General features: G+C 41.7%; 2 protein-coding genes across 6 annotated transcripts in view; one reads left to right on the top strand and one right to left on the bottom strand.

Annotated features, from left to right (window-relative positions):
* Positions 1 to 27,100, top strand: part of ralgps2 (Ral GEF with PH domain and SH3 binding motif 2) — a 119,798-nt gene that overhangs the window by 77,157 nt on the left and 15,541 nt on the right. For 3 of the 4 annotated variants that reach the window (XM_017455848.3, XM_017455850.3, XM_017455849.3), the window contains exons 10-16: positions 21,976 to 22,113; positions 22,206 to 22,296; positions 22,392 to 22,459; positions 22,571 to 22,712; positions 24,098 to 24,249; positions 24,986 to 25,040; positions 25,531 to 25,608. In XM_017455848.3, coding sequence (XP_017311337.1) covers positions 21,976 to 22,113; positions 22,206 to 22,296; positions 22,392 to 22,459; positions 22,571 to 22,712; positions 24,098 to 24,249; positions 24,986 to 25,040; positions 25,531 to 25,608 — 724 coding nt within the window. The remainder of the gene's footprint in view (positions 1 to 21,975; positions 22,114 to 22,205; positions 22,297 to 22,391; positions 22,460 to 22,570; positions 22,713 to 24,097; positions 24,250 to 24,985; positions 25,041 to 25,530; positions 25,609 to 27,100) is intronic. The other variant, XM_017455851.3, reaches the window with a different exon arrangement.
* Positions 4,089 to 19,633, bottom strand: angptl1a (angiopoietin-like 1a). Of its 2 annotated transcripts, XM_017455853.3 has the most exons (6): positions 19,334 to 19,633; positions 16,710 to 16,933; positions 9,917 to 10,853; positions 6,260 to 6,453; positions 4,976 to 5,246; positions 4,089 to 4,882 (listed from the first exon to the last, which is right to left on the bottom strand). In XM_017455853.3, the coding sequence occupies exons 3-6, from the start codon at positions 10,707 to 10,709 to the stop codon at positions 4,692 to 4,694; spliced, it is 1,449 nt and encodes a 482-aa protein (XP_017311342.1). In that variant the 5' UTR covers positions 10,710 to 10,853; positions 16,710 to 16,933; positions 19,334 to 19,633; the 3' UTR covers positions 4,089 to 4,691. The 2 variants fall into 2 exon arrangements, with proteins under 2 accessions (XP_017311342.1, XP_017311341.1); XM_017455852.3 differs by lacking the exon at positions 16,710 to 16,933.

Genomic DNA, 27,100 nt, shown 5'->3' with positions numbered 1-27,100 from the left:
GAAAATAAACACAGAATTGTCCAACTGACACATCGTCGTCATCTATCCTACAGTTGAGATCATAAGTTTACATACGCCTTGCAGAATCTGCAATATGTTAATAATTTTATTTATTTTACTTTTTTAAAGGACAACCAAGGGACTCGTTGAGAGACTCGGGTGGGGGGATCGGTGTAATTTGTTATTTTGTCTTCTGGGAAACATGTAACTATCTTATGTAGCTTTTGAAGGGCAGTACCAAATGAAACAAATTAAGTTCTTTAAACAAAATAATAGCAATTTATACTGATCATTCTGTTCAAAAGTTTACACCTCTTGTAATAGTCGTGTACGAGTCCCTCAGTTGACCTCAGTGTGAAAAGACTGATCTCAACATTATATATTCACTGTTGGAAAGGGGTCAAATATGCAGAAGATGCTGGAGAAGTAAAGAATGTGCAGGACCTGGAGGATTTTTGTGAAGAACAGTGGGAGGTTTAACTGCTCAGGACAAACAAGGGACTCATGAACAACTCTCACAAAACATAAACACAGTCGTTGATCCTCCAGGTAACGACACACGGTATTAACAATCGAGCGTGTGTAAACTTTTGAACGCGTTCATTTGTGTAAGTTCAGTTATTATCGTGTCTTGTGGACTATATATAAACATCTGTTATGTCAAAGAGATTATTCAGGGCAGGACTAAATAAAAAAACTAAACGCAATGTTCATTATCCTTCTTCCTCTTATTTATTTATTTTTATTAATATTTAGCGTACATGAACTTATGAGCTCGACTGAATATATGATTCTCTGACTTATTGTGAATGTGTGATGGTTGTTGTTTTGAATTAGTGGTTTAGAGTCATATATTTCGGTTATCATTATTTTTTTACTGTATGAATTCAGCAAGTGCTCTGTAAACGTCCATGGTGATTCAGATCTAGAATAAACCGGTTCCTCGTTCTTTTTCGCGGTGGGTAGAGATTCAGTTCGTTTAAGTGCAGTGTGATGGAGTAGGAAGCAAGTTCAGTGATTAATCAAGAGAAGAGGCTGAACAGGAAGTCCGAGGAAAGGTGAGAGAGTGAGAATTGGATAAGAATTTAGTTGCCTGCACTTGTGTTAACGGCTCTTGCCTGCTGAAGACAGATTTGGAATAGAATGAGCTGTGATTCACTGTGTGTGTGTGTGTGTGTGTGTGTGTGTGTGTGTGTGTGTGTGTGTGTGTAAAAGAGTCTGGAACCTGACATGCCTGGCAAGAACAGTTCACTCCATCATCACAAGTGGACAAGATGCTGACAGCTGCTCAGCTCTCCCACCAGACAACTGTGTGTGCACACATACACACACATACACACTTATACACACACATACACACTATATATATTAGTGTGTATGTGTGTATATTTTTATATATATATATATATATATATATATATATATGCGCGTACATACACATTTAAACGTACGCACACATACAGACGCACGCGCACACACATTTGAAGCCAGTAAGAATCCTTCATCCCTTCTAATCAATCGAATGGGTCACATCTTCTCACGGATAACCCTGAGACGGTGGCAGATGGAGGTGAAGTTGAGACTTCATATGATCTCTAGAACTGGTGGTGGACAAGTCTCATTTTCAACACCGTGCAGAAATTTGCACTCGTTGTGCGCATGCTAATTTAGGAACTAACACTGCTTTTGCATATAGCTTTTCCGTACTCTGATCAAGTATATATGTTCATTTCCATCACCTGGGATACACACGATACCTGGGAAAGTAGGAGGAGTTTTTTGCAGGTTGTGGGATGATGTCAACGTTTGCCATGTGACGGGAGTGTCAACAATAACACTAACGATAGGACCAGCGGGACGGCCTTCAAGATACGTTTTACTTGACCGTCGTCTCTTTGTAGAAATCCAAATGCAAGTGTTTGAGAAGATGATTAGAGTGCAGTTTAAAAGCTGTCTTCAATGGAAGTTTTATCGGAGTGTTCTCGTCTGGAGATTTGTGTGCCATACTGTCCAGCAGTAAAGCTGTGTGTGTTTAGGGGACATCTGTGCTGCGTGTGTGAAGAGTTTGTGTCTGATCCCTGGTGGAGAGACATGTGCTCTGGTAGCCAGGAAGTAAAGAGTAATGGAAACTCTGTGACTCTCGCTCTTTCATGTCTCTCTTCTTTCCTTGGGCATTTCAGTGTGGCAAGGCTCGTTCAGCGCTGTTTCCATCACTTGCTCAGATGAGAAACTCCAGCACCGAGGATTGCAGAAGATAATCTAACCTTTGAATGAAAGCCAGTCACAACGGGGTGCATGTTGCATCGTTTTTCCTCCCTCCCTCCCTGTGTATGTGTGTGTGTCCTTACTGTGAGAGAAGATTGAGGATGTTCTGAAGGATGGCCCCGCAGAGGTGCTGGTAAACAGGGAGTCGTAATTTCAGTAGAATACACTTTTGTGAAAATGAAACCGAAGCACTTTATATGGAAGGAATGTTCTGCACTGTTTCAATCTCCCTCTGCAGCACTCTTTCACTCCTTTACGCTCCTGTTATCCGTGGCCCAACGGTAGAAATGTGTTTTTCCATTGTCTCAATGTCTCTCTATGCTTCAAAATAGTTTGTTTGTTTGTTTATTTATTAATTTATTTGGAAATGAAATCACAATTAGCATGAGCTGATTAACTGCTTTCACCTCCAGTAAGCACAAGACCTCAGGTTGCAGGATGTGCTGTGCATGGGATGCTCTTTGGTTGTGTGTGTGTGCCAGGGTGGACGAATCATACCTTCATTAGCTAGCCAAGCTGCAGTGTACTGTGCAGTTGACTAAGTGTAGCTATTGTAATGCAGTAATGTATCTTGAGATAGTTAGCTAGTTAAATGCATTAATACAGATTAAGTGAAACAAATGAGTATATTATCATGTGTCTCGTAGATTTAAATTAGGGTATCATGCACATATGTTGTGTTTTTTTTTTTTTTTTTTTTTTTGGGGGGGGGGGGGGGGGGGGGTGTTAAAATCATTTTTAACATCTGGCTACTATTATGTGAAATGGTGGAATGGAAAAAAAATCAGAGCAGATAAGAGTAGAAATGAAACAAACTTAGTAGCTACAATAATATTTCAAGCAAAAGCAGACCCCTACACGGAGCATCAACTTTATCTACACTCCCTCTCCTCTCAGTCAGTACATTTACATGGACAACAATAGTCCGATATTAACCTGCTTAAGCCGATACTCTGATTAAGAAACTAGCATGTGAACAGCGATTATTGATGACCTTAATCTGACTAAAGTCATACTCGAAGTAAACACAAATGGAATTAAGACATGTGGAGTACTCCTGTTTTAGTCGCGTTATCGACGTGTATTACAGACATGTACACACCTTAATCACACTATTAACGTCGTGTGGGAGTTTTCACCGCATTTTTAATCACAATTTTATACGTCTTATTCAGAATAAGGTCAATAATTAGATTATTGCTGTCCATGTAAACGTGGTCATTGACTCTCAGTCTCGGTGATGCGGATGACAAACGCAGCACATGGATACGCATCACTCGCTGATGTTAGTTGCATCGAAACATGCCTAAAGTTAGATAGATCGATAGCTGGCTAGCTAAGCACAGAACACACATTCATGTAAGTAAACAACATAACGGTTGAGATTTACAGCCAATCTGTAGCTACAAATGCATATATACCACAGTATGTCTTCACACCACTTCGCCGAATAGAGGTTATGCTCTAGAATATTATTTCAAGCATGGACACAAACACCCCTGTGAAACGACACAACTTTAGCTAATCTGCTATACCCCTCTCTCTACAGCTACCCCAAATAACACTGAGCTAGTTAGTGAACAAATGCAGCAAATGGATGCATATCACAGAAGTCATGCTTGCTTCTAGCACGATTGATATTCAGCTAGCTAGACTCCTCGTGCATGCGTTTTTCTACAACGGGTCAGTCAATCGGTGGGTGAAAATGCCTCTTCGAGACGATCTGGTCCAAGGGAAAAAACAAACAAACTGTGGACACAATTTGATGGTCCCCAGGGTCTGAGCTAGTGGTCATGTATAAGTGTTTATACAATATTCATCCGTCAGTGCTGTACAAGTTTATTTGATTTCCGCTGTGTTCTTATGTACGTACAAATTGTATTGTGGCACTATCGACACGAACGTGTGGACGGCAAAAGCACAACATACATCGTAAACAGGCATAAATAACAAATAGCGTAACTATTATAAATAACTACTGATAAATAACAGCCGTGGATAAGGGCAGTTCTGTAGAAGAGTTCTTAAATGAACTCTTTCAGAAAAAACAAAACAAGGCAAACTTACAAATCTAAATTATATTTACAGACCAGTACACATCAAAGCTGACTGAGCTCACAGCCCAGACTGTTTCCAGTCCTTGTTGTGTATAGAGTGGAAAAAGTAAAGGGGTGTGGGATGGGAATCACAACCACAGAATGAAATGTGTACAGTATGGTTGTCCTAGCTAATTTTGTCAAAGGGATGAAAACATGAAAACTCAGTCTGTAAGGAAGACCGAAACAAGACTGGGATTGCAGGAGCCAAAAACAGGAGGAGTTGTTGAATGGATGAACTGGCCTTTTTCTCTCGCTGACTGCAGAGAGAGAGTGGAGAGCTCGTTTCCAACCCTACCGTCTCTCAGACCACAAGCCAATAGGAGCAACTCAGTCGAGCGGGCGAATCATCATACGGACGGACTTGAGCGAGTAGAAGCCTCCTCCGTATTCAGCCCAGAAGATCCCATCCTGGAACTTGCTGCGGTACACACCTCCGGGGTACCACACCCCGTTCAGATTAGTCTGCCCACACGCGTTGTACCACCAGCCGCCTTTGTGGAAGTGAGCACAGTTGCCTCCTGGGGGGAGGAACAATAGCGTATGAGATGGTGAAAGACAGAAGAGAATTGTTTAGCACAACTATTGCAGTGTGTTCTGTGCAGCAGATGTACCTGTGAAAGAGTCTTTGTCACGGTCCAGCGTGGTGAAGGGCTTGCCATTGTGGCTGGCCAGCGAGTCGCCGGCGTTTCCCTGGTAGGTGCCCAGGCGTAAACGATAGCCCTCAAGCTCAGGCTCCAGCCGGAAGCTGCTGTACTCGGCGTAGACTTTCTTCCCTGTCCAGTCTTCCAGTTCCACCATCAACCTGTAGTCACCTTGCTTGGCCAGGTTGTATATGTTCTCAAGCCCCAGCCAGTACTCACCGTCTATATTCCCAAAGCCTTTCTGTTCAAGAGAGAGTGGCACGTAGATCAAGCTTTTTATTGTGCTTTTAGTTTGGTTTAGTGGGTTATTACACAATTGAGTGAGAATGTGCACATGTTGTATATAAATTATGTCCTTTAGTGGGCAGTTACGTAATTTGTTTGTGTGATCTTTACTTGCGAGTATTCACAACGCCATACACACAGACAGCCCGGTTGTACCTTTTGACGTTCCTCAAAACTCATGAGACTAGCTGACATGCTTTTGTGAATCTAAATAATCACAGAGTCCGTGACTCTCACAGGCAGGCCAGACCTTTTTATTTTTTTCAGGCATAATTGTGTTTTTCCACAGATTGCAGCAGCACACAGGAAAAAAAAAATGGCTCTTTTCCACTCAGTCATCCAGCTGGATTGAATCATGCTCACTACCCGTGGCACACTGGAAGTATTTTTGGAAGTATTTCTTGTGTCTCTTTGGTTAAAGCAAATTTGCTTGGGAAACACTTGGTCTGGCTCTGTGTGTTGAGGAAAGTAGTGTTGTGGTAAGATTGGTAATTATGTTTTGGTTTTTTTCCCTGCACACAGCTTAGCAATTGGCAAATTTCATGCGTGTTTTTTTTAGTGCTCTGACTTCTACATTCCTGGTAAAGCTGTGTTTTGATGGATGTTGATATTTGGTAAGGCGTGTTTATTCCTGTTTATATCTTAAAAGCTCTTGGCAGGTTCTTTTTTACCCCCCACCCCACACTCTTTCTCTTGTCTCACACACTGTCATTCACTCACTCGCATTGTTACTGCAGTTTTAGGCATCGTAGTGAAGGACACATAGTGGGGGTGTGTGTGTGTATATGTGTATATATATATTATATGTATTATATATACACACAATGTGGACTGTCTGGTTTAAGGCCTGGTTTAAGAACCACTGATCTACACCCCAGGAGCTGGCCTTTGACCTGCTGGATCAGTATGATCAGGTTTGGAGTGACATTCCTTGGCAAGAATGTGTGTATTGTCACTTTAGATTCTTACCTTGTAGTTCTCCCAGTTCCTGAAGAAGTTGACTGAGCCGTCTTTTCTCCTCTGAAAGACAGTCCAGCCGCCGTTGTCCAACCCCTGCTCACACCAAGCCTGAATCAGCCGGTCACTGCTCTCTGCCTTTAAAAGGTACATCCCGCTGGTGCTGTGCCCTGCCTGGCGAACTTGGTAACAATCGCGGAATGGGCCTAAGTGGGAGACAGAGAGACAATGAGTGATGGAAAGAAGGCAAGACGGTGAGAAGAGAAACAATGAGAGGGAGGGGCTCTGAGAAGGAAAGAAGGGCAGACAGTGAGAGAAAAGGAGACGGTGAGGGGGTAGAGACGGTGAGAAAAGGGCAGATATGGGAGACAGTGAGAGAAAAGGGGATGGTGAGAGGGGTAGAGACTGAGAAAAGGGCAACATCCATCTGATCATATTTTAATGCAGTCAGATTCAGCCAGTTCATTAAATTTAAGAGGAAAAATAACAGATTTATTAAGCAAAATAGAATATAATTGAGAGGCAAAAGTGAAATTCTGATCATCAATCATCATCATCTATTATCAACTATCATAAATACTAGGGTTGTATCTCAATCAGCTCTAGGTCAGTAGTCAGGGCATCGATCAAGGAGTCAGCCATTTGCAGGGCTGTCTCAATCACAAAATCCTTCCCGCGTTGCACCACAAAAACCAGGGAGGACCGACGCTCACAGTGTTCCCTTACTGGAAATGATGTCATGTTTTCTGAAGCCGCTCAGCTTGGAAGAACAAGCGGTGGGGACGAACTCTCCGCCAACTTTGTCTAGAAATGTAAGTATCTTGTTATGGTTGTTGTGGCTCTCAAATGATTACTCACGTTAGCATTGAACTATATTTTGATTTTCTATATACGGTTTGTTTGAGTCTAATGACTTTTAAGTGTTTTATGATTTTTTTTGTAATCCGCTAGCTAGTCTCCGCTTGACATATTATGCCAGAAACGCGTGTGATTAAGCAAACAAATTTATATGACATATAAAGCTGAAATATTTTTACGTTTTGGTGACATTTTACAGTTCAACACGAGTGCATAGTCATGTCTCCGGGAATTCAGTTATCAGTGTCCCAATGTGTTGTGAGCCCGGGTCCTTACCAATGCCCCAACTCGTATACGTGATGTACTGATTCACTACCCAGAAAACTTGGGTCAAAGCTAAGACAGCTCGATAGATCAATGTTTGGATTATAGTCTTATTCTGTTCATAGTGAAATCATGCCTAAAGGTCAAAGTTGAACACCCTGTTGTTCTCCTGAAAGATTTTTTGTCGTTTTTGCTGGTGACACTCATATGATCTACTCAGTTCAGTCTGCAAGAGTGTTACGTGTAAGTGCAGCATGCTTACCTGACTCCTAAATAAGCTCTGTAGTCCTAATGGGAGTTATCATGCACAAGGTTTATCCCTCTATTTCTCTATGCCTCTTATTCTCTCTCTCTCTCTCTCTCTCTCTCTCTCTCTCTCTCTCTCTCTCTCTCTCTCTCTCTCTCTCTCTCTCTCTCTCTGTGTGTGTTTATCTTCCTCTCTGCCTTTACACTTAAGCTAAAATAATCAGCCTTGCACTGGAGAGCCAGGAAAAGGAGAAAGATGGTGGGGGCCCTCTTGTGAGGGGCTGTTTCCTGTGTTGAAAGAAACTTCTTAAGTAGTCATGGTCATGCCGGAGCAGCAGGTTTACCCAGCATGGCCAGAGGCCTTGTGAATGATCGACATTGAGTTCACACAGTCAGGCTTTGTGCCAGAAGGTGCTCTTGTCGTCTCGTTTTCACACCTGGACCCCCAAAATACATCCGGGGCCACAATGTATTTTTATCTGTACCACCTCTGTACTACATCATGGTCTTTTTCTTTCAGGAAGTGTTGACGCACTGGTTAGAACATAACGTCTTTAGCATAAACTGTGGTCCTAACCATATACTTTTAGGCTCCACAGGCTCTTGGTGGTCTACTATTAGTGGTCAGTAGTAAGGAAGCAAAGCCAGCAAGGCTGAATGTCCTGGACGATGATTCACACTGGATCACAAGTGTGGAGGTCTGAAAGTGAGAGGTTCACTAAAGAGGCAGCTGGAGGAGGATGGGCATGATGAGGGTTGAACCGCTCTGACGTATAAACGTTTACCCTATTATGAATTGAAGAGTGTCTTCTGATTAAGTGGAAGCAGATATGGTTTCTGTGTTGTCGATATCGGTGTGTTCTCGTGCTCCTGTGCATTAGCTGTAAAAGCATTTCCAATTGTGTCTCTAAAAGAGTGGACAAAGGGTCTGAAATGCGGCAGAGATAAAGGAGTATGTGTGTGTGTGTCTGTGTGCGTGCGCTGCAGCAGGGAGGGATGGAGTGCTGTCATTCTGGTTTCATTAGTAAAGGTGAAGAGGAAGAGTCTTGTCAGCTCTCAGAGGTAGATGTATCACACCTCTGTTGCAGCTGGTTCTCATTCCTGTCTTTCTCTCTGTGCTGTGCCGTTCAGAGTGCATGAAACCAGAGTGAGTGTGATTATGTTCATATGTGCAATTTTTTTTTTTTTTTTTTTTTTTAAATACATGTGAGCTTTAATGTCTTGCTGTCTGTCTGATCGAGAGAGTGCATGTGCGATGTTGTATGTGTTGTGTGATGTATTACCACAGTAAAAGCTTCTACATACTTTCCACATACGTTCTTGCATGACTGCTGTCTGTTGTATGGAAACATACTCTGTGGTATTAAACCACACATATCCTGCCATTTAGTGTTTCCTTTCCTTTCCCTTTTTACATTTTTTAAATATTATTATTATTATTTTAAACATACAGTTGAGGTCATAAGTTTACATGTGCTTTGCAGAATCTGCAAAATCTTAATACTTTAGAAAAATAAGAGGGATCATATAAATTGCAGGGTTTTTTTTTTGTTGTTGTTTGTTTGTCTTGAGCAGTTAAACTGCCCACTGTTCTTCAGAAAAATCCTCCAGGTCCTGCACATTCTTTACTTTTCCAGCATCTTCTGCATATTTGACTCCTTTCTAACAGTGGCTGTATGATGTTGAGATTCATCTTTTCACACTGAGGATAACCGAGGGACTCGTACACGACTATTACAAAAGGGGCAAACATTCACTGATGCTCAAGAAGACAACACATGAAGAGTCAGGGGGGTGTAAACTTTTGAACAGGTTGATCGGTGTAAATTGTTATTTTGTCTTCTGAGAGACATGTAAATATCTTATGCGGCTTCGGAATGGCAGTACTAAATGAAAAAACTAAGATCTTTAAACAAGATATGTTTTTTTTAATGATTAGCATTTTGCAGATTATGCAAGACGTATGTAAACTTCTGATCTCAGCTGTATTCTGCGTGCTCCATTTCAATCCTGAGTATTGTGTCCTGCCATTTTAAACCTTTTCACACATTTAGAAGTGCAGTCTGTGCACTTCTGCTCTGTGATTAGGCTTTAGAAGGGGGTGATATCACTTACCATCCCTCTTTTTCTTTATACAAAACAATACACCAGCAGTGTTCGATCACCCATACCTATAAGACCAATCATGGAATCGAAGCACAATCCTGGCAATTTTTCTAGTGTCTGAAATTGACCACACCAGAAGCCCCCCACCACCTCCCCACGTGCTCAGAACGTAAAAATCCCAAACAATTCCATTACCGTCAGAGTTCAGGGTTCCCTTTGGTGCTGGTGGATCGCCTACAGGGTCAGCGGTTGGTTGGACATCCATGCGCGAGCCACGTGGGAAGGCTCGGTTGTTGTGATCTCTGTGGATCTCGTTGGTGAAGCGGTTGTTGTTTGCTGGGATGGTCTCAGGCACCACCTGCACCAGTGGTGGCACGGCAGGCAGCTCTTGGCGTCCATACCCGCGCATGCAGTGCTCTTCCAGCATGGAGATCAGCACTGACTGATTGTTGACGGTGGCAGCCAGGCTAGCGAAGCGCAGCTCCAGTTCCTTGTAGCGCGTGGCCAGCCGCAGCATCTCGGATGTCACGTTAAGCACCCGGTTCTCGAGCTGCACCAACTCCAACGAGTTGTCACGCTTGCGTATTATTTCATGAAGTAACTGCATGTAGAGCTGTGTGACACGTGAGTTCATGTTGCGCGACTCCTTGCGCAAGAGCTTCATCTCATTCACCAAGTTGCTGTCCACGTCGGTCACAAGCTGCAGCGTCTCAATCTCACGACGCTGCTTGGACAACACTTCCTTCAGGTCAGAGATGTCCATGCGCGTCACTCGATCCTTTTCCGGCTCAGGCCCTGTGGTCGACGCGCAGATGGGTCCCGTGATCCTCTGCTGGGGCACCAAGAACGTGTACGAGCACCTTTTGGCATCATCAACTGGTGCCCGGCGGCGCCTAGACAATAGCGGCTCATTGTCTGAGCGAGAACTGCCCAGTGCGGGGAGACAGAAGAAGAGCATCATGCCCAGTTTCCACGTTTCTACCCTCATGGTTGCTGTACTTCTCTCCTCCCTGTCCAGCACCTTTATTTTTCTTATATTTATTTTTTTTTTTTTTTTGCTGTTTTTTTATTTTTTGTTCTTGCCGCCTTCTTTTTCTGCCTCTGCACAGACCAGGAGAATGTAGTAATTCACCTAAACCAAGAAACACAGCCATTAGTAAGCAGCAATTCAGAGTTGAACAAGTAAACTTTTTGGTGCATTTCCACACTGGAAATGTGGGACACAAACCCTACTGAGAAGTCACTGTGCTCCATCTACGGCAACTGCCTCATATGCATTTGTAACTGTGCCAGTCTTCTGATTTAAATAAAAAATTCCACTGGCTGTGCTGATATGTGCATTGCAACCACAGACTCTGATTGGTTGGGTGATTGACTTTAGGAATGCGCTCCTGGCTCTGAAGTGATGTGTTTATCAGTTCCCTGGTGTTTATAAGACATCTCCTTCTAGCCGACTGCTCTGGCTCAAACCTCGATACTAGTAGGGCCTCTGGTTTTGACCCTGGGTGAAAATTCAACCCCCTTTTTTCATCGTAATCTTTCAACCAGAAACTTTATTTATGTCATGGCCCTGAAATGAATGCATATCTTTGTGCATTCATCGTACGTCTAATGCAGCTATCTCCACCTGCGTTCACCGTCTCGTATCACACAGTCTCCTTTTCCCTCCTGCCAAGTTCTGCTTCATCAGCACCAGACACACACAATTGTTCAGGTGCCTCAGTCTACATACACAGACTTTTCAAACCGCCTTGTGTGTCTCCATAGGGCTACGGTCATGTCTATGCACCTCACTGGACAGTTTTCATATCTACAGTAGTTCCTAATAGGGCAGGTCTGATTTACTGATTCAGGGAATTGATTCTCTTTCTGATTCTGAAGTCTTGGTGCTTCTGAGCTGTTTTAAAGAAATCTTTCCTGCAGCTACACAATATCCTCATGTTTTAAACATGTTCTCTTAAACAAAATGCAAAAAAAAGCTTTATTGTGCTTCTCTACTTTCTATCTCACTCCCACTCCTTTACTTCCTCTTATGCACCTTGATCTCCGTCTTTCTCTGTCTTTCTCCATCCGCTTCGCTTATGCACACTGTGCCAGTAAGAGTCTGTCACCATTACACACAAACCTAATCCTTTTTTATGGGTTTTCTTCCTTTTTTCAATATCTTTTAGTCCATCAGTCATTAACTGCTGTAAGCTGGAAAGATATTTAGTGTTTTTATTTTTTATTTTTCTTATTTAATTTTTTTTTAAGAATCACTGATGGCTTCTCTTCTAGCTACAGTTCAAACTGCACCAATGCGCACACAATGGACCAAACTGATCCCAAGAAAGCACTGATTGAAAAAGATTTAAGGACGATAGAAAGCACAATAAGCAGACAGCAGGTAATAGAATCAAATGGGATGCGGAAAGGATAAAGGAAGTAAAACAATTTCTGAACCGACTGAAACTGATGAAAATTAGGTGAGAGAGAGCAGCCTGAAAGCAGCATGTGGATGTTGCTGTTGGCCAGCCTGCTAAACAGCATGCCTGGCTCGAGCACAGGTTTTTGGGACCAGTAGAGCTCAGACATCACAGCTAGCTGCTGGCTGCTTCCTCTTCTGCACACATTTTTCTCTCGCTGTCATTCTGGGAGATTCACACAGACATTGGATCCTGAGATAACTGGATCACGGCTCACTTTGTTTCACAGTTATTCTGGAGAAACGCTAACTATATTTCCACTGCCTTGGTAATAAATGACAAATATTTTTATTTTCTTGCCAAGATAAAATGCGCTGGAGGCTCACTTTGTCATTTATTTTTCATTTCTATGATTTGCTGAGCTTTTTTGATTGCTTTCCATGTATGCTGAGAGCTAAAATGTGGATTGTCTGGAGGTCTTATATTAGAAATACAGGAATATCTGCTAGAGGGAGTGTTTGACTTCATTGCTTAATGGTAGCTTCAGGACTGTTAATATATTTCTAATGAGTACTAATAGTGTACAATTTTTTTTGGTGGATTTGCTCAGAGATGCTTCTGTTAAATTATGCTGATATACTGCCTCCTGTCTGAAGAGTCTTAATTCCACCATTTTGAGTCATGTGGTATGCCGTTCCCAAGGCGATGGCTTTCCCGTTCCCTTCAGTCATGCGGTACTTCATTCCCAAGGCAACAACTTTCCCGTTCCCTTGAGTCATATGGTACGCCTTTCCCAAGGTGGCAACTTTACTGTTTCCTTGTATTCGTTTGACTGATCTCAGCAACTTTGATCTGTTCTATTAACAACCGCAGCCATCTGAGACCTATTGGGCCAGATTAAGTTGCGTGCAAACCATGGGTCATGGCCATCCCCAGTGTGTTCTATCAAGTTTCTAATGTGAAAAGTACTCGTCGATGATGTCACCTGGCTGATTTTCAGACCGTTATAACTGAATCCGTTCAGTTGTTTCTGTTGGGCTCCGTTGCAGAAACATTGGTTATGGAAGCTATTAAAGACATATTCCCATGAGCTGTTATTTTTATTAAGAGGCAGATTCAAGGTCTCTAAGACAATATAATTGAGGAAACCACTATGCAAATAGTGAAACGTTCCTGTGGTAGATTTAAAGGTTCACCACACATGCCAACAGCTATCTTACTGAATCATGGTTTTGTCTTCTAGTCATCCGTTGTGAAAATACCCAAATGACAAATACGTGCCTCATTCCAGGAAGTGGAATTTTTGAATCGCTGAAAGGGCTCAATTTTTTGATGCTGTTTATTTATTTACTGGTTGATATTTTTATGACACATTTTTGACAATAAGGTACATATAATAATATATAATTTTCCATCTGGGATGACCAAGCAGACTTTTTCCCAGCAGAGCTCTACAGCAGTCTAAGTTGGTAAAAGTTTTATACAAGTGTGTTGTCTATGACAACAATTGTGTATTAAAAAAAAAAAAAACATTTTGGATTTCCCACCAATGTGCTAGTCCAGAAATTGCTGCATCACTACTGCCTTATACTTTATGGCATTGTGGCATTTAAGATCCTAAAGTGACGTGGTGCACTGAGAGCCTGTGGTACATGTGGTATGATTAAATTGCTTTCTGAACCGAGTTGTGGGTTTATTGTTTACCTGTTTAGCCTGGTGTTGATCCTGTACTGAGATAGTGGATGCTGTACACTTTGTTGTACAGCTGTAGATTAAGTCAATTGTTTTTGAAAGAGAAAAGCCTTTCATCTTAGCAGAGGGTCTCAACTTTTTGTAACTAACGCCCCCCCAAGCCTCCCATATCATGTGGCACGCCCTCCCCCCCGCCATATTGGGGAGACCAGGTATAATGATTATCTATTCTATATAAAATCTATCTATATATATATAACCTAATCTATAATTTGTTTAGGTAGATTTTTTAAATTGTTTTTTGCATTTCTGTGTTTGTACTTTTTTTAAATTACTTCATAATTTTAAGGATTTTTTTAATGACTTTTATAAAACTATATAACAGGCAGGTGTGGAACATGAATGATCAGAAATGTTTCTGAACACTAACTACTTTGAACAAGAGAACTAGGCTGTAATTATGTGGACTATTTTACATGTGAAACATGTTGCAGTACATTCGTCTTGTGTACTAAAAACATTCGCATACGAATGATGTAAATGGGGACGAAGGGCGTATCTCGTTATCCATGATATTGTTATATCCCCGGCTCTCAGCCCCTCACAGAACAGAGCAGACGCAGAGAGAGGTGAGAGTGCAGCGGGAAAGCAAGACCTAGTGCTTGCAGGACAGTACTGGTGATATTTGGAAAGTTGCTGAAGTTTGTCCAAAAAATCAGTAGATTTGTCGATGTTGCGCAAAAAAAAAAAAAAGTCGCTAAGTTGGCTACACTGGTCTGTACTAACAGCTAGATAAAAGGCAGCTAAGTGCCGCCTCTCCCCAGCAAAAAGAAAATACAGAGGGAGAGGGAACGCAGGGTTTTTCATTTATACACGTTCTATTTGAAAAGCGATAAAATACACAGAGAACCACTGATCTAGAGAAAATAAAGAAAAGGTGCCTTATAATGTCTGAAAATGATGTTTTAGCTGGAAGCTAAACGGGCCCTTTAAGGAGATTAACATGCAGAAGAAGAAGGCAGAAATGTTTCTGATGTACCGAATCCATCCCGTGGGTGCAACAAAAATATAAGAGAATTGCAGACAGAGGTGGTAGGAACATTAAGATTAAATGTCTTTAAGTACAGTTTCTGAAAGCAAACTCTACATCATGCTCATGTGTCTGATATTGGTTTAGGATCTGGGATTTAAACCAAGCAACTTTGTCACATTTGTTACACCACTTGTTATTTAGGTGCAGTATGACATGTTGGTAGCCCTGTTATCTACAAAGTAACACAATAGTTTCAGGAGGAAGGCAGAACCTTAAAGAAAGACCACTGTTGGAAAATCTTCACCTGCTCTCTTTTTGTACGTGAATGATTTGAGACCTTTTCAGAACATAACCCCAGACCGACAAATATGCATTGTGTATACAAATATATATATATATATATATATATATATATATATATATATATATATATATATATATATATATATATATATATATATATATATATGTGACATACATTATAATTACACATAAATTGACATCTGCAAACAAGATTTATGATGTTTGGCATGACAGGATTTTGTAGTAGGTGGAGCTTAAGCTTAATGTTCAGAGTTTCTGCTAATGATGTGGATGGGAAAAATTCTTGTGTACTTATTGGACTCATAATTAAACATGGTACGCGGTTGATGGATACAGAACTGAGGTCATAAATTTACACACACCTTGCAGAATCCGCAAAATGTGAATGATTTAAATTTAAAAAAAAATAACAATGATCATAAACATTTAGTTTTTTATTTAGTCCTGTCATGAATAATCTATTTCACATAACAGATGTTTATGTATAGTGCACAAGACACGATAATAACTGAATTTACACACGCTCGATTCTTAATACTGTGTGTCGTTACCTGGATGATCAATGACATGATGTTTTTATCTTTTGTGATAGTTGTTCATGAGTCCCTTGTTTGTCCTGAGAAGTTAAACTGCCCTGTTCTTCAGAAAAATCCTCCAGGTCCTGCACATTCTTTGTTTTAAATCTGACCCCTTTCCCTGACCCTCTTTTCACACTGAGGACAACTGAGGGACTCGTACACGACTATTACAAAAGGTGCAAACATTCACTGATGCTCAAGAAGGCAACACAATACATTAAGAGCCAGGGGGGTGTAAACTTTTGAACAGGATGATCAGTTTAAATTATTATTTTGTTTAAAGATCTTCATTTTTTTTTTTCATTTAATACCACCCCTTAGAAGCTACAAAAGATATTTACATATTTCCCGGAAGACAAAATAGAGGGGTATAAACTTTTGAACAGGATGATCAGTGTAAATTATTATTTTGCCTTCTGGGAAACACGTAAATATCTTATGTTGCTTCTGAAGGGCGGTACTAAATGAAAAAAATTAAGATCTTTAAACAAAATAATAATAAACGATCATCCTGTTCAAAAGTTTACACCCCCTGGCTTGTGTTACCTTCTTGAGAATCAGTAAACAAATGAATGCAATGCTTATGATCCTTCTTAGTAATAATTTAAAAGTTATTGTTAACATTTTGCAGATTCTGCAAGGCGTATGTAACCGTATGACAACTATATGGTAATGCAACTGTCATACTTAATACTTAGGAGGTACTGCTGTGATTAGTTCCTGTTTCTTGATAAAGATTTGCTTTAACAGCTTGTATTAGATATTTTTGTACTTTGTGCATGCTGGCCTTGCTTCCCCTGCTCTGTGTCTTTATGAATATTAATCGCATATGTTGATGATCCTCTTCAGTATTCCTCTCTCTCTCTCACTCTCTCTCTCTCTCTCTCTCTCTCTCACACTCACACACACACACACACATTAGTCTGCCCACTGAGTTTGTGTGATCGCAAACACACCTGAGTTATTGCTGACTGCTCAGGAGTGAGAGCCATTTGGATGAGGTTTGTTTATTTATATATTAAATGTATTTCCCAGCCTTTAAAATAATATCGGAGGTTTCCAACATCTGGCCATCAGATTTTCCGCAAGACGAGTCTGTCGGGATGGGATGGACACACACGCACGCACATGTGATCTGTTCTGGTGAAGAGGAAAGAGTGTTGAAAGCTGAAAGAGAAGCCTAGAGGGGAAAAAAGATGGAACAATTGTGAGAATGAAGATGTATGGGAACACATAGTGAGAAACGATCCTGTTTTTTTACGTGAATGCTAGCTTTAACTGTTCGTGGAGGATTTGTTTTATTTTGACATCATGCTGTGCACTTGCGCACACACACTCTCTCTCTCAGTACGGCAGCAGAGAGTGGCATAGTCCAATGTTTCACGCAGGGCCTAAGGACACGTAGTTTTTGCATGAAGGTCCCTTATTCACTGCGGAGGAAACTTTGGCAAAATGAAGGATGGCAGGAGAGAGGGAGTGTGGGGGTGGAGGGGTTTGGGTGGAGCAAAGGAAAGAGGCTCAAAAGAGAGCTGGTCAGCATTCTCTTTGTTGCATCTCGTAATCATATCCTTTCATTGGAATGAGCGTAGGAGGAAATTGAGTTTGGCAGAATTAAGAGAACGAGCGCGCGATTTGATGAATTTATGGACTGTGAAAATGGGGGAGATTGGCGTCAGCACTCGGAGCTGAAGAGGAGTATGAATTGAAAAGTCTTCATTCAGCAGAGCATGGCCTTACAGGGCGATTACTTTAGTTTGGAAAGCTGTGAATTTCAGTCAGTTCCCCTGACACGGGACGGCTTTAAACGCGCGTTCAAGCGATTCGCTTTTCTAATCATGTTCAGTGAGCTGTTGAAGTCATTGACCCTTTACCAGCCCAGAGATCTTTTAGGGTTACAGATAAGACCGACTGTGTGTGTGTGTGTGTGTGTGTGTGTGTGTGTGTGTGTGTGTGTGTGTGTGTGTGTGTGTAAGCAAGCCTTCCAGATGAGTATAGAAGAAATCTAGCCATGCCAGAGGTTATGTCTTGTGTGTAGGTGTCATGCATGCGATGTTCTCTTTGATTTAAGAGAACTGTTTGTGTGTTTTTGCTGAACCCATGAAGTGTACCGTATGTGTGTTATACCCTATGTGATAAAACATTATTCGTGGTAAAAACCATCTTGTGTTGTGGGACGAGAAAACAACAGGAGAAAACTCCCAAGGGTTTTCTTTTTATGTTTTTGGGGGTTTTTTTCCTTCTTTAGGACACAGTATAGAATGGTGGTTCGTGCTGATCAAGTCTCAACCAAGACCCGTGTTTTGAGGTGGAGGATTGTTTTTCTTTTAAATATACACATACAGCAGGTGACTTACATGGCAAACGCTCGAGCAAGAAATGACGTGGCCTGCCTGGTCTGTGTTTATGCGCAGGCATGCTTTTACTGCTCTCAGAGGGCACACGTGTGTTCTTAACCTTTCACATTCTGCTCATTTTGTTTGGGTAGAGTTGTAAGCATCGTAGATCGTTAAGAAAACAGGGGGTTAACTGTATCGCATTTTAACCTCTCGACCCTCAGCGCAGCAGGATGAGATTTATGGTCTTGTCTGTGGGTTTATGCTTCTGTACAGTACGTGTTGGAGCATGCCGTACACGCCAGGCTACTCGCAGGACAGAGTTTGCCGAAATGCCCCTGATGTTAGGACGGACTGGATTACTCCATCCAGGAGAGTACATGCATGTGCATGTACACCAAGAATATCAAGTAACTGGGTTCGGTGGGTCCGGTGTCTACATCGGGACCCACCGATGTCTACAGCGGTTAGTGTAAAATGACCTTGTGTCTTTGAGGGTGGGGGTGTATATTTTCTTTAAACAGGGCTTTTATGAATGGAACCCTTTATCCCATCTATAAAACTCTTTGTACACAGAGCCACCAAGTGAGACTTGCTAAATATAAGCCCACATCTCAGCATGTCATCTTATAGAAGCGCAGACACAGGGCATGCCATCCAGTACAAACGCACCGGTCTTTCGCATCGGACAAGGCTTAGATTCTTAAATACTGAATCAGCAAATGCCTGCAGAACAACAACAAAGCATAACGCAGTAATACACAGACAAGCACGGCCTTGTGGGAGACGAGTCTTTCTGCACCCCTGACCTCGGGGGTTCTTCCGGTTTGATGCTTAACAAAGCAAGCAGTCTCACGCGTTCATCCACATCGACTTGTTCCCCGCAAGGCTCCCCAGACAAGAGCGGGGAAGTTCTCTGAATAATTTCCCCTCTCCTTTTTCTTGTCTTTGAGGATTTATTTATTTATTTATTTATGGCTTTGATCTTGCCCTAGTTCTGCATCGCTGGGTTTTTTTTTTTTTTTAAATAAATCCAGCAGGGTAACTGGTGTAATCTTAGCCCTGCGACCCGACCCGGTACTCTGGCATCCTGAGTGGAAGCACAGAGAGATGTGCCCCGGAGTTTTGTTTGTAGAAAACAGCAGCAGCACTAAACGTTACAGCATGAGAACAGCAGAGAGCAGCCGGAAAGAAAGAAGGGAAACATTCGTTTTCATTAAGAGCTAGAAGTGAAGCAGTGCACTCACAGTTTTCTCCTGTAGCCGTACGTAGCGTGATCTTTATGCGTGTGTGTAGATGTTTATGGAGCTCTGTCGGATCTTCTGCTTGGCTGTCAACTCACAGTGTCCAACAATCTGTGGAAGTCCTCAGTGCTGTGCTTGTCTCTCATATCCCACGCTTGAGGCCTCCTCCGCTCTGGAGTTCTCTTCCCAGAGACTGCGGGCGGCAAGCGTCTGTGGTTCTTCAACAGCTCTGGAGCCAAGACATGGCTCTGGAACTCACAGCTGCGTTCTGGAGACTGAGCCGCCTTCAGACACCGCCTCCGTTTTTCACAAAGGATGGGGAGGTGAAGAAGCAATGGCAAGAAAGAGGGAAGGGGAGGTAGGGACAGAGGGTTACAGGGGTCAGGTTTTCTTTTCTTGTTTGGGGGAACATTTTTTTTTTTTGGACTCCCTTTTAATCATTGTTTTCCAGAAAAAGACGAGGAAATGGAGACCTTAGAAAACTTGTCTGAGTGAAAACACTGATGTTTTCTGTAACATGAGCCAAAAGGTGAGATATTTGACATATGGTGTGAATCAGCGTTAAGGTTTTTGTGTGCTGGCTGCGTTTCAGTTGGTTGTACTGATATGTTGCAGGAGAATTTTCTAGGGATTTTCTGTGGGGTTTTTTTACAGACATTATGTAATCTGTGCATGCAAGCCTCTGCAAGATTGTGCTCAGGGTTAATGTGAGTTACAACCCGATCCAATGAGCTGTGATAGACTCTCTCTCTCTCTCTCTTTCTCTCTTTCTTTCTTTCTTTCTCTCTCTCTCTTTCTTAGAGTTGTATTTTCAGCCACTCTGCTCACACTGTATTTCTCATCACAGAGATTTGACTGACATTTTACTGACTGACATTTTCAGCACCCTGTAACCCCACTGCAATGGAAGTAAAACCACTTTACTGTGAGTGTAAATGTTAACGTATGTCCTGAGAACTACTTGAGTAGATGTTTTAAGCAGTTACTTTACTTACTGCTACTACTACCTCTTCCACTACTATTAATACTACTACTACTACTACTACCACCTCTTCCACTACTATTAGTACTACTACTACTACTACTACTACTACTACTACCTCTTCCACTACTATTAGTACTACTACTACTACTACTACTACTACGACTACCTCTTCCACTACTATTAGTACTACTACTACTATTAGTAATGCTACTACTACTACTCCCTCTACTACTATTGCCGATACTACTACTACCCTCTCTACCATTACTGCTACCTCTACCATTACTACTACTACCCCTACCACTACTATTAGTACTGTGACTACTACTACTACTACCCTCTCTACCATTACTGCTACCTCTACCATTACTACTACTACCCCTACCACTACTATTAGTACTGTGACTACTACTACTACTACTACTACTACCCTCTCTACCACTACTACTACTACTACTGCCGATATTGCTACTACCCTCTCTACCATTACTGCTACCTCTACCATTACTACTACTACCCCTACCACTACTATTAGTACTGTGACTACTACTACTACTACCCTCTCTACCACTACTACTACTACTGCCGATATTACTACTACCCTCTCTACCATTACTGCTACCTCTACCACTACTATTAGTACTGCTACTACTACTACTACTACCCTCTCTACCACTACTACTACTACTCCCTCTACTACTACTGCCGATACTACTACTACTACCCTCTCTACCATTACTGCTACCTCTACCATTACTATTAGTACTACTACTACCACCCATTCTACAACTACTACTACTACTACTACTACTACTACCAACTCTCCCACCACCAGTACTTCTGCTATTAAGTATTTTTCTTTACTAGAACTAGTAAAGAAAAGTCAGTCAGACTTTTCTTGACCTGGGAACTACTACAACCCCATTAGACAAATATATAAAATCATTGTTTTTTATCATCTTTGATATCATCATTCTCAGAAATGAAAACAGTGACCGGATTGCCGATCAGAAGGGGTAATGTTTAGTTGGCAAAAGAATTATATGATGGTTTATGTAAATGGAAGAGAGTTATATTTTAAATTTGTGGCTGATTTGTGGTTCTTCGCTGACTCCCCTGTAACTTTATCTTACACTGTGTGTATATATAGGACAGAATTTCGTCTGGAAAGAGGAGATACACTTTTTTTTTTCTTGAAGTGCCGCAGCAAATGTTATACGACATGCGTTTGAGAGTTTTAAGGCTGAGTATAGTAATTAGATGTGAAAAAGAACCCCCCCGCCCCCCCAATCCACTTGTTGTTCTTTCTAATATTAATATTTTCTGTCATAATGATCCTAATATGCTCTAATGTTAATCCAGTGTAGAGTCAGCACAGCCAGAGGTGATCAGTCTCTTCTCAGTCTTACTGGAAAGTTTCTTTAAAAGAGGGAACCCTAATTTTCTCCCACAGCTCTGTGTGGACTGCGTGACACTTTTAATACTGAAAATTCATTATTGTGTACGTTTCTGAAAGAGGAACTGTGTGTTTTTGTCCGATTTTAGAAACAGGATGACTCTGCTGTACCGGAGCGCGTAGCTGGGACTGATCACATAGAGTCCTGCACATAAGGTATTAACTGTAAACTGACTTTGGTGTGTGTGTGTGTTCTCTCTTCAGGTATGTATCTGTCTGATCTCACGTACATAGACTCAGCATATCCCTCCACCGGCAGTATTCTGGAAAATGAGCAGAGGTCCAACCTGATGAACAACATTCTGAGAATCATCTCAGACCTGCAGAGATCCTGCGAATATGGTGAGTATTTTTTGACATTCAGCTGGACATGCATTAATTACCACACATTGGTGCACTAGGGTTTTAATTCTCATTTTGTTCTCATGGCTCAGATATACCTGAATTGCCCCATGTCCAGAACTATCTCAACTCCGTTCACTACATTGAGGAGTTACAGAAGTTTGTGGAGGATGACAACTACAAGTGAGTGTTATGTGGGCTCACTGGGAGTTTTTGTTTTGTAGTTTGTAACTTTTTATGTATTGTAAATATATTTATTATTAATCTGTTGTGATCAGGTTGTCTCTGAAGATTGAGCCAGCCACTAGCACACCTCGCACAACTGCCTCTAGAGAAGACCTCGTAGGTACGGAAAAGAGCAATCCATAACTAAAGAGAAGTGTGAACACGTTCTTCGTCCGTATGCAGAGAAACTTAAAGATTCGTCTCATTCTTGCTTTTTTTACGTTCGGCTCAGGTTCGGATGCCTCTGGTTCGCCCTTGTGTGGGCGTCGTGGCAACTCTGCTGATGGTGGCCTGCCTAAAGTCCCGGGTACTCCGCCTTCCCCTCGCAACCTCCTACCCTATGGACACAGGAAGTGTCACAGCCTGGGATACAAGTGAGTCCCTTCACTCTGACCTTCTACTATGCTTTGCTCACCCCTCACTCATTAAATCTCAATAAATCTTATTGCCTCTGGATTTGGTTCTTACTTACAGTGAACACAAAACTAAGCTGAGACTCACTCACCTCATGTAGGAAACGTTGAATTGTAGATGAGATTTTCGTATCACAAGGTTTGTATCTCAATAAACAAATAAACGTAGCACCAGGTAACACCAGGCAGGGCAAATCTGAGACTAATTAAACGAATTAAAAAGCTAAAAGATTTATTATTGCAGAGCAGAACGCTGAATCAGCTGCAACGTAATTACACAATGTTAAAGGTCGCGTAATGCTGCATTCACGATAACTGGGAACTCCAACTCGGAGTTTCCAACAGGGAACCTTCTACTTTCCACCTTAGAGCGTTCAGGAGAACTCCTCCATCTGAATTTGTAAACAGAGGTACATTAAGGGGCCGTGTCCTCTCATTATCTGCAAACAGTCTTCCGTCACAAAAAAATTTTAACTGGAATGAAGGAGTTGTTGGGTAGCATTTAATTGATGTGGATGTGAAAGTTCACTGTTAATAGCGCCAAAAATGACATGAAGGAGCAGTTTGATCAACAAATCTTGCAGAAAGCCAATTTCACTTATCAACGTATCACCCAGTATTTAGTGATTTTAAACAGAAACTCAAAAGACTGCTTAAAAACCTTAAATCAGATTTTTATATCTTGTTCTTACTTTTTACTCTGAGCACTGCCATGTTGAAGTAACGGAATCGCAGAAAAGGAGTTATGAGTTTGGCAGATGTTCAAACAGGTCTTTTCTAGAGGTCGACCGCTAGTGGATTTTATCGATAGCCAAGTCGGACGGTACCTATCGATTAATCAACCGTTAGTTTTTCAAATTGATTCTCCAATGAAAACATAACAGTCAAAGTAAAATAGTGCTGAGCTTTATAAAAAAAAATGATTATATTAACTATTAATCAATATTAAAGTAAATGAAAGATATACAATCAAACTGAATGGAAAAGTAACACTCCAAATAAATAAAAATAGAGACATCCAAAATGAGTCAAAATAACACAACAAAATTTGTCAGTGATGGTTTTTATTTCGCCTCTAGAGGCCGCTCTCGTACTCTATAACGGCAGCAGACCCTTCTCAGTCGCTCCCTCAACGGACTCAACCGAGAAAACCTTCACTGTGGATTTTTGCCACTAACTGATAGTTCTGGCAATTGTGGATTAATCGGCAAAATTGATCAACCGGACTTTTCTACTGAGAAGTCAGAAACTTCTCAAATGGTCATGAACACAGCATACAAGCTCTAAAAGCTTTGTCTCTATGTGTGTCTTTCTCTGTGTGTGTCTGCATTTTCCCTATGATGTAGTTTCATTCATAAGATGAACACAGTGGAGTTTAAGAGTGCTACATTCCCCAACGCCGGATCCAGACACCTGCTGGACGACAGTGTCCTGGAGAGCAACACACCTACACGAGGACAAGCAGAGAGCTCCACTCTGTCCAGTGGCATCTCACTGGGTAAGCACAGCTGCTGCGATGGGATACCAATTTTTTAAAGTTACAGTCACATTTATATAGCGCTTTTCTAGACACTCAAAGTGCTTTACATATACATAGTAGTGGCTGGGGGGATCTCCTGAACCACCACTAGTGTGTGGCATTCACATGGATGATGTGATGACAGCCATAGTGTGCCAGAAAGCCCACCACACACCAGCTATTAGCGGAGAGAAGAGGGATGTAGCCATTTCAGAGATGGGGATTATTAGGGCCAGTGGGGGAATTTCACCAGGATACCAGGGATATCCTGTGGTATACCCTGACTCTTTACGATAAGTGTCCTGGGATTTTTTTATGACCACAGAGAGTCAGGACCTGACTCTACTGTTTTTACATTATAGTGTCTCCGTTACTATACTGGGGCATTACGCTCCACACACACCACAGGGTGAGCACCCCCTGCTGGGCTCAATAATACCACTTCTACACCTTTCCCCAGAAGGTCTCCCATCCAGGCTCAAGCCTGCTTAGATTCAGTGGGAAACCAGGTGAGAGCTGCAGGCAGCTGTTTTGATGACAGCGCATGTTCAGAACAGACATTTTGACAGTCGATAGTAGTTTTCTCCAGCGGCATCTCACTTCCAAACTCAAACACACACCTACTTCCTAACGGTATCACACACACCGCACACAAACGGAGACACCATCTTCACGTACACGAGCAGTGCTTACACTTCCACTCTTGTTACTGCAGGAAGCAGTGAAGGATCTGAACTCAGTGAAGAAATGTCTTGGCCTGCGTTCGAAAGGTGAGTGTCTGTCTCTCGCTCGCTCGCACGCACGCACTCACAGTCAGACTTTTTGCTCATGCGCATATATATGTGCACAAATACATCCACCAGTTGCAACTGGACTACTAACCAGTTCAGCTCGTGGCCTTCAGTTAGAGACAAGTGCACATTTTTAAAGCTCGTTTTCAACACTTGTTGATTGTGCTGATTTTATCTAAACTGTATATGTAATAAAATGCTCTGCCTGTACAAATATTTGTGTTAATCATAATTGTGTTACTGTATTTTGCCTTTTCTTCTAGTGACTTCTGCACTCTTAGTAGTGCATGTGTGTGTGTAACCATAGCACTGTAATGATCTGTTAGTGCTTAGACCAGGATAGAAGGGAAAAACTAACCATTCAAATAAAAAATCCTATAGTTCATGAGAGAGTATGAATATACACGTGCATGTGTGTGTGTTATGGCTGGAACTGATCACTGCACCGCTATGACCAACCACCCAACAGGACACGTCTCTACCACTCTCTGGGCCCAGTGACCCGAGTAGGCCGAATCACCTGCAGAGGAGGCCTCAGGCCCAGCAGGTAACCCCAGTCATCACTGGGCCACTCTCTCTGACTGACTTTCTCTTTCCTGCTTTGCCTCTCGCTCCACCTTGACCTGGACCGAGCAACTGCACACGCTGTGTATAAAGGTGTTCTAACTTGTGGGTTTTGTTTTTTTTTTACACTGTTGATTGGTGATGGGCTTCTCTGAATTCTCCGGGTTGTTGGGATGTGTATGTGACTACTGATTATTCAGTGTTGCAGCGTCGGCTTGCTAGCAGCTGCTGGAGAAGTGCCACTCTGAGTACTGCTGCTTTGTCACTTTTTTTATTTGACTGAAGAACGTCATATTATTCAGAAATTTAGTTGTGTGTGTGGGTGTGTGTAATTTGTACTGGTGTTTGTTACCTTTTATTTTCTGACTCTACATACAGACAGGTGACAAATTTAAGTTAGAAACATTGTCTGAAATTCTGTTCCCACGGGACAATTTTTGCACCGTTTAACACCCCAGTGGCTGTCAGTGGGAGTGTTCACACCCAGGCGTAAAACGCGTGGCGTCAAAGCGTCATTTTGTTCGTCAAAGCGTCACTGGCCAACCAATCAGATTGCAGTTTCATTCACGTGCCTGGAGCTGCTGAAGTTACATAAAAGTACAACTGGATGTTGCTCAAGTACAAAACTGTCTTACAGACGAAGAAGATGCCAGCACCCACCATTTTAGTGAGAGTGCGCATGAGTGACGTTCCTGAAATAAAATATTCTCCTCGGATAAATCCTTCTGCCTACACACAAACAAGGTGTCCTTTGAAAGCGCCAGATTCAAATCTATACACTAAATACTATATAAGTGTGTTCATTATGTTGTGGCTATTTTTTTGAGGACACTGAAATGCAAGCATATATTTTAAATGATCCGTTTAATTCTTTCAGTGTTGTTCTACACTACATTGCATTGTTTGTTTCCCTGCATATGATAATCCACTGATTGATAGTCCATTGTGTTTATTTTGCACCTGGCTTATATACATATGCATATAAGTATTAGTATCCTCTTATTCAAATAGTTAAATGCCCCATTATTGCATCGTGTATTATTCTATTGACCACAAAAAAAGACTATTCATATTCAACACTTCATCAATCTGCAGGAACATTAACATTTTTGGGCACAACAATAGTTGCCTTATACCTACTCACCCCCCCCCCCCCCCACCCCCCCACCCCAAAAAAAAAAAAAAAGATTTAATATGTAAAATAAGTCTGTGAATGCTGTTGCTGTGACTTTGATATAATTCAAATCTTGACTTATTTAAAGAGAGTATACTGTTTGAAATGAGACCTTTAAGGATTTAGTTTTAAAGAAGGATTTGTTGCAGCAGCCAAATCACCAAATACCTCACATTTCACAAAACTGCATACGTGCTTGAACCAGTTTGCAAAAAGTGTGTGAACGGTTTAAAGGCGTAAATACTGTCTCTTTTCCTCTTCACAGTGATGAGCAGGTATCAGAAACAGAAAGTTGTGCACC

The sequence above is a fragment of the Ictalurus punctatus genome, chromosome 25 (genome assembly GCF_001660625.3).
Source record: "Ictalurus punctatus breed USDA103 chromosome 25, Coco_2.0, whole genome shotgun sequence".
In the NCBI taxonomy this organism is placed as follows: Eukaryota; Metazoa; Chordata; class Actinopteri; order Siluriformes; family Ictaluridae; genus Ictalurus; species Ictalurus punctatus.
Note: the sequence above shows the minus strand (reverse complement) of the source record. Positions and strands in the feature narration are given on the sequence as shown.